We start from the raw sequence: 11,600 nt of genomic DNA, 5'->3' as shown, positions 1-11,600 counted from the left end.
TCTCCCATAGTCCCCCTCCCAGCACTGTTGCCGCCTGCCCTCAGCCCAGTGCCTGCCTGCTGCGTGCCCCCCACCCCCCCACAGTGGCAGCTCATCTGCACCCTGTGTGCAGATTTGGGGCATGTGCACTCCTGGGCTATGTGTAGTGGCAGAAGCTGTCCCCTGTGCCACCCCTAGACAAACGGCTCATGGCTCCGTGCCATGCCCTGCCCCAGCTGTGCAGCGCCTCCCTGTGCCCCAGCCCTACTCCCTCCCTCACCATGGGGGCCTCGATCTGCTTGTCCCTTCCCCCACAACAGACTTATCAGCCGGATGCTGCTCTCTCTCCACGTTGCCCGGCTGCACATCAGAATTGGATTTGTATGGGCTGATATGGCTTGCTAAAAATCAGCCATTGGTATCATCCCAAAAAATCTGTTGGTGCACCCCTATCTACAACAAATGAAGGTGTGATTGTAGCACATGTTAGCACACCTATGCTAGCTTAAACCTGGCTAGCCTGGGTTACACTACCAGCAAGCAAATGGTCGTGTGGACAAGCAGCCAGAGTACAAGCACTCCAGGGACCCTGAGCATGTGTTGTGGTAGTTAGTCTGTGCTGCTGCATCTTTCCTGCCATTATCTATGCTAGCTAGAGGGAAACTAATGCACGCTACAGTCATACCTGCATTTTCCCAAGGACACAATTCCCAGTGACGCTAGCATCCATTCTTCCTAGAGAAGGAGGGAAGGAATGCAGATTAGCTTGCTTGTTTGCTTCAAGAGCACTCTGTGTTGGTTGACATAAGTGTTTAAGGAGGGAGGTGGCCTGGGGTACTGATATGAATATTCTAGCTCCATCTCTATAGTTAAAAATTCAGACGTGTTTCTTAGTTGTAGGGTGAATGAGGTAATCTTCGCACTTGAACTCTTCTTCCCTGCTAATTCCTGTTTGTCTTGAGTGTTTTCTGAGAAAAATCTGACACTTCCTTTTCTCTCTAGAAAGCTCCAACAAGGAACAAACTGCAGCGAAACCATTGCCTCTGATTTCTGAACACTGCACTACAGGACATCAAGATGTCGGGGGCTTCTGTGAAGGTGGCTGTTCGGGTCAGGCCCTTCAATTCCCGAGAGACCAGCAAAGAATCCAAATGTATCATCCAGATGCAAGGCAACTCGACCAGTAAGTTGATTCTCCTCTCCTAATGGAGTCTGTCTGTCTGTGTTTCCTCTCTTTTGGTCCATTTTTGATTGGCATAAACTGATGGTTGTGCACATTATGTCATCTGGAATTACCCTTTCAGGGAGCTCTCTTCCTTTTTTTTTGAGGCTGACAGATAACTTCAGGCAAATAAAAAATAAGCAAGTTAAGTCCTGGGTATGTGGATCTTGCTGCAGGTGCAGCTACTGCTTTCTGAGTTGAGAGCACAGGGAATGGTTTGGGCTGCAGCAGGTTGCCATGTGGGGCTTGCTGTAGTGTTACTGCATGCTCAGTCCTGCTAGTTTTCTTTGGTGGAATCGAATCTGTGGTTACTGTGAGTTAAGAAGCAGTAGCTGGTTGGGCCAGCCTGGGGAAAAATGCTGTCTCTCCGTATCGGACACCAGGAGGACTCTTATTTCTGGTTTTGCTGTACTTTAGTCCATGGTAAACCCTGGAGTTATTAAATCATGAGTTGGAGCAGGTCTCCTTCGGTGACTGGCTGTCTTAAGTGAGTGAGGGGTGAAAAATCCCAGAAACCTAAGCCTGGGCATACCGTTAGTCAAATGAGGTGTTACCTGGTCCTGGAGCCTAAAGTTATCTGGACTCCATCTTTTCCGTGGAGATTCTCATTCCTGGCGCATGGACTGAGATGACACAGAGTGGGCAGATCAGATAACCGAGGGCTGGTATGAGGCCTTGTTTGAGCTAAGAACAAAACCCAGGGCTACCCCTTTTATAGCACTGAATTGTCATCACGTTAAGTACTTAGCTGAGAATATTAGTTTCTTCCCTCATTGAGTGTCCCTGAGTGTGGGGGCTAATAGCCCACACGAGTGTTTCTTTTGTTATACATCTTAGTTGGTTATATGCTCATGTACCGTTAATACATCTGAATGTGTAATAACAGGAGCTTGTTCTTCTTGAGTCCAGCTCTTCTTTCAGGCACATCCTACAGGGAAGTTTTAAACTGTGTGGCAGTCGCCTACTCTGATACAAATAGTTGTGGCATTGCGAGAAGATATGGGTCACATGGAGCCCTAATCTCAAAACAGATGCCTGTTTACAGCTATAATAGGAGATGCTAGGAGGAGAAACCAAGTCAAGTTTAGAGTGGTGGATTTGAAATTTCCTCTAAAAAATAAAGAACTCTGGGACTTAACCTATTGTAGATATAGGCTGTACTTCAAATGAAGACGAATTATCGTTATCAGTATTTTCTGGTTTAAACGGATCTTTTATCTCACGTTTGCCTGCCAAGTGTTAGCTCAGTGCAGCATAAAATAGGAGAACTGTTAAGTGCCATCTAATGGCACTTATAATGGAAATGCCCACAGGTTAGCATAGGTTTTTGCTTGCTGCTGGGGTGACTGGACAGCGGTAATTTCATAGGTAAGATCTAATCTAAGACTGAAAACAGCTCCTTTGGTCCAGTGACAAGGTTGCCTGGTTTATCTCTGGCAGACCATCTGTTAGCTGATCTGAGGTGGAATGCAGGCTCTGGGTCACCTTGCTAAACAGTGTCAGGTACTAAAAGGCTTGCAGAAACAGAGTGAAAATTTAAAATAAGTAAATCAATAAATAAGAAGGTTTGGGGAAATTTTCTGGTTTAACATGGGTGGCACTGCCTGTGCATCTTCTTGCTGCCTTGTCTTCCCTGTAAATGCTCTAATCTGCAGCCTTCTGTTGGAGTCTCATGGCACTTGCACAAGCTGGCTTAGATGGCAGATGGTCAGGTTTAACTCACTGGGGCCATTTGAGTCTGTAGGAAAAGATTTTTCAGTTGCAGAGACTCTGGGGTCCCTGCAGTCTGAGAGCTCTTTCCACCTCCACTCCTCCATATATGCCTATTAGAAAAGAAATATGCCAAGAATCTGAAGAGAGAAAAGGCATGTTCTTGAATGCCTAGAGCAGGCTCACAAGGTGATAAAATGTTCAGAGAAGTGTCTCTAGTGGGTTATGGAATAGAGAAAGATCTCTCAGAATTTACTGATTTGTTTGATGCACCTGGCTGGGGGAGTATTTGGTTGATTGCACAATTTCACAATGATTGCAGACTTAATTCATACAACACAATTTTATTTTAAAATTCCTTGCTACACACATAACAGTGCTTAGCTTTAAGAAAAACCACAAACATTAAAAACACAACAACTACATATATTAGAAACAATGCTCCAAACGCACTTCCTTCCCAAACAGTGCTATAAGAATTAGTATTACAAAAACAACTACAATTACAAATAAAGGTTATTTCTCATGGTGTACTTAGAATACTAGAATTCCTAGACACCAAATCCCCAAGGATACTTTTATTCTTTAGTTATGGTTTTAGGGTTGGTCTCAGCAGTGATAGGAACAAGTCCCCTTCCTTCGGTCCCCTTCGGGCACTCCGTGGCTTCAGCGTGAACGGGAGTTCTTGTTCACGGAGAGGGTGGTTCAGGGGATCAGTCTGATCCGGCCTACACTTCGATTTTTCCTTTGGTGTTCTGCAAGTGAGGTTACCTCCAAATTGCGACTGTAGGTTACAGTTTTTATTGGGTGAGTTGCCATCTTGGGCCCCTCCTACCCAGACCTGTCACAACTCCCAGATTTGGGCTCGGATCTTTTACCCAACAGATTCCTTTCCTGGGTCATCTTTGGGGAATTTTCAACATCGCCGCTGTGACCTCTTGCCAGCCCCTTTACAAAAGTCCCTAGGTTTTGATCTCTCGGAGTGTTTACCTAAGGGTCGCTTTTAAGTTAACTTTGTTAAAGGCCTCTAGACATAATATTCAAAACCCAAGACATTCAGCACGTTCGCTGCAAGGTCTCTAAAGATAAAATTCAGAATCAAGACATTTACCACGTAGGCAAAAACAAGCAATGACACTAGATAAAAAGATGAACCTTGCCTTTTTTTCTAACCTGGCTAATCGGTATTTATTACAAGCGTTCAAACTATTACGTGCAATACGACGAGAAGGGAAGGGGTGGGACATGACGCTTCCTGCTGAGCTCATTGTCTGAAGCTAGGGAGCTTTTGTCTGACTGACCAAGTTGAATTTACGTTTTTGTGTGTGCGCCAAGAGCTGGAACATTAATTCTTGGGGGGGTGGGGCAAAGGGAGGGCAGTGCCAGAACTCCTGGTGTGTGTCCACACAAGTGTACACGTGTGCTTTGTGGTGCCTCGAAGGCTTTTGAGGTGCTGCAAAACTCACCCCACACACACGATTTGGTTTTCTCCGCTGCATATTTGCAAAATATAAACTTGCATCTCAGAATCTGACTTGTAGGAACAGCAACAAAGAATTTCTCCTGTCTTGTATAGCGGCTTTGTCTGCCGCTTGGTTTTAAAGTGTTCATTTTGTGCAGCTTGTCTCCCTGGGTGGTGTTACTCGGGTGAAGTCAGGTTCCCCATTTGGGTGTTCAGTTTACACTGTGTTAATGCACATTAGTAGTACTCCCTCTACTCCTTCTGCTTTTCTGACAAATGTCTAAGCAATGGAAACTGTATCTTGCACGCTGTAAGATAAAACTTGGAAGTTGGAGTGCTTTTTTCCTCTGTTGCCCTTGAAACTGCAAAATTGATATGTCGTTTGTTTGGACTTAAATTTTTTTTGCCAATGCTTGCTTAATGATGTTGAGCTTAATACCCAGAGAACACCGCATTTGGAGAAAGTGTTTGTTAGAGATGCCTATCAGATTGGCACCAATAAAAGGGGAAATTACATTATCAGCTCTTGGCCTTTTTCTTGGCATTGTAGCTGATAATGGTTACCAATTATTACGTCTCCTGGCCAGGGTCCTGGACACCTGGGTTCTCTCTCCTCTGTGGGGCCGGGGCCCCCAGATGCCTGGGTTCCCTCGGGAAATGGCAGGTTTCCCTTGCAGCTGGGCCACATTTTAGCCCTTTAAGACAGGGCTTGACAATCACCTTGCTGGGGTTGTTTGACCCCAGTACTCTTTCCTGCCATGGCAGGGGGGTGGACTTAATGATCTGCTCAGGTCCCTTCCGACCCTTCTAACTATGAAACTATGAAAACCTAGCCTTTTATTTGGGTTTTAGTGCAAACTGTCTAGTGTCCAAGATGAAAAAACCCCAGGCCTGTTTATGGGGCATGAAGGATGCACTAGTTCTGGGCTTAGCTCCCTCAGCTTAGTGTGTGGGTTATAGCCAGGCTCAGCTTTTACCTTTGGTAGAAATGTTCCCTCTCTGCAGTGAGGTCACAGGCTAAGTAGCTGAAATTTTGATATTCCTCCAGTGCCATTTCACTTTTCTCTTTGAAGAATAGATGGGTTCTCCCATGGTGATGAGGAAAGACTCTTCCAGTGTCTCGACACAGAGAGAAAGTAGGGTAGGTTTGGTTTGCACCTTATAGGCTAACTAAATCAGAGATGCGTAAGCTTTTGAGAACAGCAGCATCTGATGGTGAAGCTGATGCAGTGTCTGATGAAGTAAGCCTCCACTTATGACAATGTATGCATTTCTGATTTAGTTAGCATCTAACGTGCAAATCTACCCTACCTTCTGCCTGACTTCAGAGTAACACAACACAAGAGTCATGAGAAATGTCTTGGATGACTATTGAACCAAGGAGTATACACAGAAATAGGTGTGTTTTGCAGTGGGATCACAGTACTTTGGTGTTCAGAATCGGGTACAAGTACCTGAACAGACTGAAGAAGCGAAGACACCATTATTGGAGATCTTGTCTAAATGGCATTTTTACTGCTTTAATTGTAGTGACATATGTAACTCAGTCAAACTGGTATGAAAGTGCTTATACATGGAGAACAGCACCCATGTTAGGAGTTGCATGGTAGAACTGCTTCTAATCAAGAATTACAGTGGCAGAAGAGTGGTCTGCAGGCCGTACCTACCAGAACTTCCAGTAGCAAATTGGAAAAGTGTCTGAGATGGCAGAGTTCTCATGTCTGCTTGATTGCTTTACAGCTTGTGATTTGAGGCACATATTCCTCTTCATATGCATATGAGTCATGCAGGGGGCAGTGTGAAGGGGATTTGTTTTCTTGGACTTGGCCAAGCCTATTGATAAATCAGTGTCAGCGAAAAAGCAGTAAAAGTGCAAGGGGGGATTTCAGTCTATGAAAAGTAAAGCTTTTTTTTGTTAAGCTTGTAACTATCACTGTAGAAGTAGTTAAAGAATATTTAGTGTAGGCCCTAAATGTATTTTAAGTCATAACAAGATGCAATAAACAAATATTTTAATGGAACTTTTTTGGGAAAAAAGTGTCAGTTGAAAGTGATTGGTATTTGACCATTTTGCTACCGGAAATGCTGTAACATTGCAGTGCTGTGTGAACAACAGAACTGCCCACAATTGCAGTATCAGCTGACTTTCACTATTCAAACCTCTCCAAGCTAAGTATACATAAGCAGTAAGCTGCGTAAAAGGTTAAAGTGGATAGAAGTCAGCTGGATTTGTAAAATTGTTTCTAAAAGCTGCCAAGATCAAAGGTAATAGACTTTTTTTTTTTTTTTTTTAAGTGCCCTTTACCTGTAAGGTAACTTAGCTGCTAGTTTGAAATACATTTTTCTGTGCTTTCAGTGTGTAATGATCACCAAGAAATATACAGCTTCCATACCAAAACATTACTGGAGAGGCCACTGACTGGGAATCAGGCCTGAATTCTGTTCTAAATTCACTGACCTTTTGTGTGACCTTGCACAAATCATTTCACTTTTCAGGGCCTTCCTTTCACTTGCCATCTGTTGTCTATTTATATTGCATGTTTCTCAGTGTTAGTACAGCAGTTAGCACAATGGCTCCCTAACCTTAGGACTTATAGATACCAGCAATCAAGATAACAGTAATGATGCTGAACAGCCATTTTAAATGCTTGTGTTTTTTTTATAACCAATATAATATGAATAACAAGATATCATAAGTAATAATGGATGTTTTAAGCCACAGCACATTAATTGAATAACAGGAGAATTTTCTTAAATGGTGAGTTTCTCTCTCCTTTTTTTATTTTGGAAACTAAACATATTTTCTGAGGATATCTTGATTGCCAGTCAGCTCTTTAGAACTAAGAGCTTGTGCAGCCAGTGGTATAGCTAATGGTGAAATCCTTGAAATTCTGACATGGAATATAAGCATTTCTATTAGCTCCATTTACAGTGCCCGCAAACGTGCGGATAAATGCCAAAGTTATTTCACTGCTGGTGAAAGGGTTGGGTCACAATACTTGTGTAATAACAGACATTAAAATTACACGCTAGATTAAGGTAAATTGAGCATGTCACATCCACTTAAAGCAGTTGCAAGGTGTATCAATGATGCTAAAGCTGATGCAACTCCTGCAGAAAGTTTGATGGAATGTTAATTACTGGGAGTGACCGGGATGCTAATTTTTACATATTGTCTGAAAGGTGGGATGGTAGAAGGCACCGCAGAAATGTTTAAGTTTAGTTCTTTGTACAAAGTTATGAAAAGCATTTTTCATAGTGTCTTAAGAGGGTTTATTTTTGTTAATTTTGCTCATTTTGTTTTGGCCCTTACGATGCATGGGGACTGCAGAGACAACAGTGAACGCTAATATAAAGAATGCATTTAAGGAATTGTGTGAATGCTTTGCTTTTTCAGTACTGAAATATTTATTGCAAAGAGTCAAATTCTGCAGTCCAGCTGAAGTCACATGTGGTGACTGCATTAAGGAGCTGGTATGTTGGCAGCAAGCCCAGGCTGCTCAGATCATAGCTGATTGCAGATGGTATGCAGTGGAATGATACTGCCATACGTTCTCTGGTGGAAATGATGGAAGGGGAGAAGAGAGTAGAAAAAATTCCTGGACATATTCAGGGGATTGGAGAAGTTTGAAGTTGCAGAGCTGTACTGCTGAAAGATTTAATTTTGCACCGTAGGTCAGGACCAAATTGTCTTCCATCCCCCACTTCTCTCAATTCACTGAGGTCCAGGCCCATCCCAGCCAAGGAAATTCTAGTTTCCTCCTGCTTTTTGATCATGATTTTGATGTCAGTAAAGGCCTTGGTTGGGGGGGTGGGACACGGGACTAAGAGGATGGGTAGCATTTTAAAAAGCACCTTAGTGACTAAAGGAACGAAATTCCTCCCAGCTTTTTGCTTTTCTTTTTCTGCAAGTCTTTTGAAAGTAATTGAAAATTGGGCTCCTAGATTATTTAACTTCTGAAAGACTTGCAGAAAGGGAATGGAAGTATTCAGAGTCACTGGGAATTAAGCTTCTAAATCATTTAAGGGCTTCTTCAATTTCTTACATAGCTATAATAAGATTATAATGATGGAAAAACGATGGATTACTTTGATGAGCCAACATCACTTAGTTAGCTTGGTTTCTAATTACTTTTATTGAATATGGTGGTTCTGAACACGTAAAAAGAAGAAATCTGATGGAATTGTGCAATGGTGGTCTTCTAAAGACTTGCCTGAATTTTTGTAAAAATCTTTCCTTGGCATGATGACACACCTGTTAAATGACAAACACGTTTTTCTTTTTTGGATATAGTTATTGCAGTTGGCATGGCAAAGTTTTACTGAGTTTGAAAAGTTGGCCTGTTTTTTTTTTTTACTTGAGGGTTAGTTGTGCTCTTCTTGTTTTTAAGAAGATCTACAGTATTTATGAAAATAAAGTTGGTTAATCAGTAGTTTTAACTAAGTTTAATTTGATTGGATATAGATTAGATGTCACCTTTAGCTGTTCCTATGACATTTTTTGGGTCTGACTGGCTTAAATGTTTTATGCCATTAATCTGCAATAAGTTTCTGTTCCATCCATTCAGAAATGCTACAGCCTAGTCCAGAAATGTCTATGTTTCAATGCTAAATGGACAAAATGATCTGTGTGAATAGCAAATAGAGAAAAGGATATACTGTAAGTACATTTTAAGTGAAGTTAAATTTTGCAGAGGTGGTAAAGATATGTGAAACCTAAATATGTTAGGAATTTGCTTTCTTGGATTATTGGATTTGGAAGCCAAACTTTCCCATGTCTAGGAGATTATGGTTATTGCTCTATTTCAGTGGAAATTATTGGGTAATCCCTCTGTCCAGACAACCCACAGCGGGCTGAGAGTTGGTTTCTGCATTACAAAAGGACAAGTTAAAATGAGGCTGAGCAGTTGTTGAAACAGGAGAAGACCCTATTTAAATATCCATTCAGCCAGCAAAGAATGCAGCATGCTTTGTTGCTTTTAAAATTCTAGTTGTTCAGCATCTGAATACTTAATGCACAAAATATCAGTCTCCTTGGCCGGTGTAACTCATTGAGATGACTGGGAGTGAAAGAACCACACAGAATTCCACTCCCAAATTGGCGTTATTTCAGCCAACAGTTAAAAACACGCTGAGTTCTTCAGTAGTGTCTGTCTTAATTTCTCATATTCATTTAGAAATATATAGCAGGGCTGTATTTTTGGGGTGGGAGGGTTTTTTTTTGTTTGTTGGTTTGTTTAAGTGAGGGTTGTTTTTGTTGTTGTTGTTGTTGTTGTTGTTTTTTTTTAAATTGCCTAGCTATCTTGCCTGATGTGGAAGCTTTCTCCAGTGGTGTAAAAGTGTTTACAAAGTTCTTGCATTTTTCTGCTGCGTGTATCTTGGCAGATCTGTGGAGTCTGTTCAGCTAGGCTAGCGAGAAATGGACAGTCTATGACACCATAACAGTTGGCCACTCCTAACCTGTCTTCTCCCTCCTCCCTCTCCACCTGATAACAAAAAAAAAAATAAAAAAAATCACATTCCATTAACCTAAGTGTGTTAGGAGCCTATAAGAATGAAGATTATTATTATTATTATTATTATTATTATTATTACTACTATTTTAAAGAAACTTTCTCCTTAACTGCAGCATTCCATTGAGTACTAATTTCCAGTGTAATGATAACAATGTGTTTGTTAGTATGTCCTGTGATATAAGTAAGCCTGCCTACCAAATTGCAAGTTGTGGCACCTCTTGTCTCTTTGGAATAGGGTGACTGTAAGGAAATGTGGGACACGGCCCCCCCGTCAGTGGTAGAGGTGCAGGCATAATTCTGTGGGGAGGGAGAGATGCCTGGCACACTGTCATAGTATCATTTTACCTAGGGTCTGAAGGGACCTAAACAGATCATCAAGTTCTACCCCTGCCTTGGGCAGGAACAGATGCTGGAGTCATATGACCCCAGTCAGGTGTCCATCCAGCCTCCTCTGAAAGACCCCCAAGGTAGGGAGTGAGCACCACTTCCCTGGAAGTTGGTTCCAGGTCCTAGCTGCCCTGCCCTAACCTAACCTAACCTATGCCATTCCTCTTCTCTGTTGAACTACACCCAAGTTCCTGTGATTCCAGCACTCATTTAATTTTTGCGACTTGGCTGGGAATGTCCCTGGCAAACTGGGACATGTGGTCACCCTACTTTTGAACTATTTTTTGGGGAATTACTCCAGAGAATAAGCTTTTGTCTTATATAATGTGTTTATATACATGAATGCAATTTGATTTGCAGTGCACACCCCTTCTGTGTGTATTAGGTAAGTATATCATCTGCTTAACAAGATGCCCACCACAGTTTTTTGCCTGTTGCTCACACTGTAGCAGACAGTTATCTTGATATTGGCGCAGACTGTTCCAGTGTTTACTTATTAAGCTAATTGTACCCTGCTTGATTGCATAATTGGTGCAACTGACTAGAAGCTGCAACTTCAAGCCTCTTATTAGAAGCAGAGGGCTTGGAGAAACATGTTATGGAGCCTTGTTGAGATGTGTAAAAGTTAACCCAGGCTTTCCCTTTAGTTAGGGAGCAGTGTTTATGCTGAGTTCAGTTAAGTGTATTCCCTTGCTAAGTGCATCACTGCTTTCAGTTCTGAGGTTTAACGTCACTTCTGCTAGTACGTTACCCTGGGGTAGGTAAAATAGGTTTTGCAGGCAGTATCTGGGCCGCCAGTTGATCGCATTCGGCCCACTGGCTAGCACTGGGAGCCTGATTAGGGGGGCCTGTGCCTTGCACTGCTCTGCTTTGCCACAGCCGGGATTGGGCTGGGCCCTGCAGGGCACAGACTCTTCTGCTCCCTCCCCCCACCTTTCTGTTGGCATTGTGGCTGCGTAGTCTGGGTGCCATGGCCACTGGCAGCTGGACCCACTTGGGACAGGGCGCCATTCAGTGCACCTAATAGCCATCCTGCCTGCTGTTTTGAGCCACTGCTGTAGTGGTGCCACTAGAAGGTGAGTCCTTGCCAGCTGCAGGTGGGGCTCAGCCAGGGCCAGCGGAACCTGATTCTTCCCAGTGCAGTGCAGCAGCAGTGGCTCACTGTGGTGGGCAGGTGGGAGGGATGGCTACTTGATGCATTGCATCATGCCAGTACAAAGACTGTGCAACACCAGCAGGAAGGCTGGGGCTGGAGGGAAGGGGAGGTGTGGATGCAGATGGCAGAGAAGCCTGCACCTGCCCCCTGCGGAGCAGAGTGGTATGG

At 43.0% G+C, this 11,600-nt stretch overlaps 1 protein-coding gene across 1 annotated transcript in view; it reads left to right on the top strand.

Annotated features, from left to right (window-relative positions):
- Positions 1-11,600, top strand: part of KIF1B (kinesin family member 1B) — a 216,206-nt gene that overhangs the window by 12,255 nt on the left and 192,351 nt on the right. Inside the window, exon 2 of the mRNA XM_019511759.1 lies at positions 982-1,162. Coding sequence (XP_019367304.1) covers positions 1,057-1,162 — 106 coding nt within the window. The 5' untranslated portion in view covers positions 982-1,056. The remainder of the gene's footprint in view (positions 1-981; positions 1,163-11,600) is intronic.

The sequence above is a fragment of the Gavialis gangeticus genome, unplaced genomic scaffold (genome assembly GCF_001723915.1).
Source record: "Gavialis gangeticus isolate Ggan-Ray unplaced genomic scaffold, GavGan_comp1, whole genome shotgun sequence".
NCBI lineage: Eukaryota > Metazoa > Chordata > Crocodylia > Gavialidae > Gavialis > Gavialis gangeticus.
Note: the sequence above shows the minus strand (reverse complement) of the source record. Positions and strands in the feature narration are given on the sequence as shown.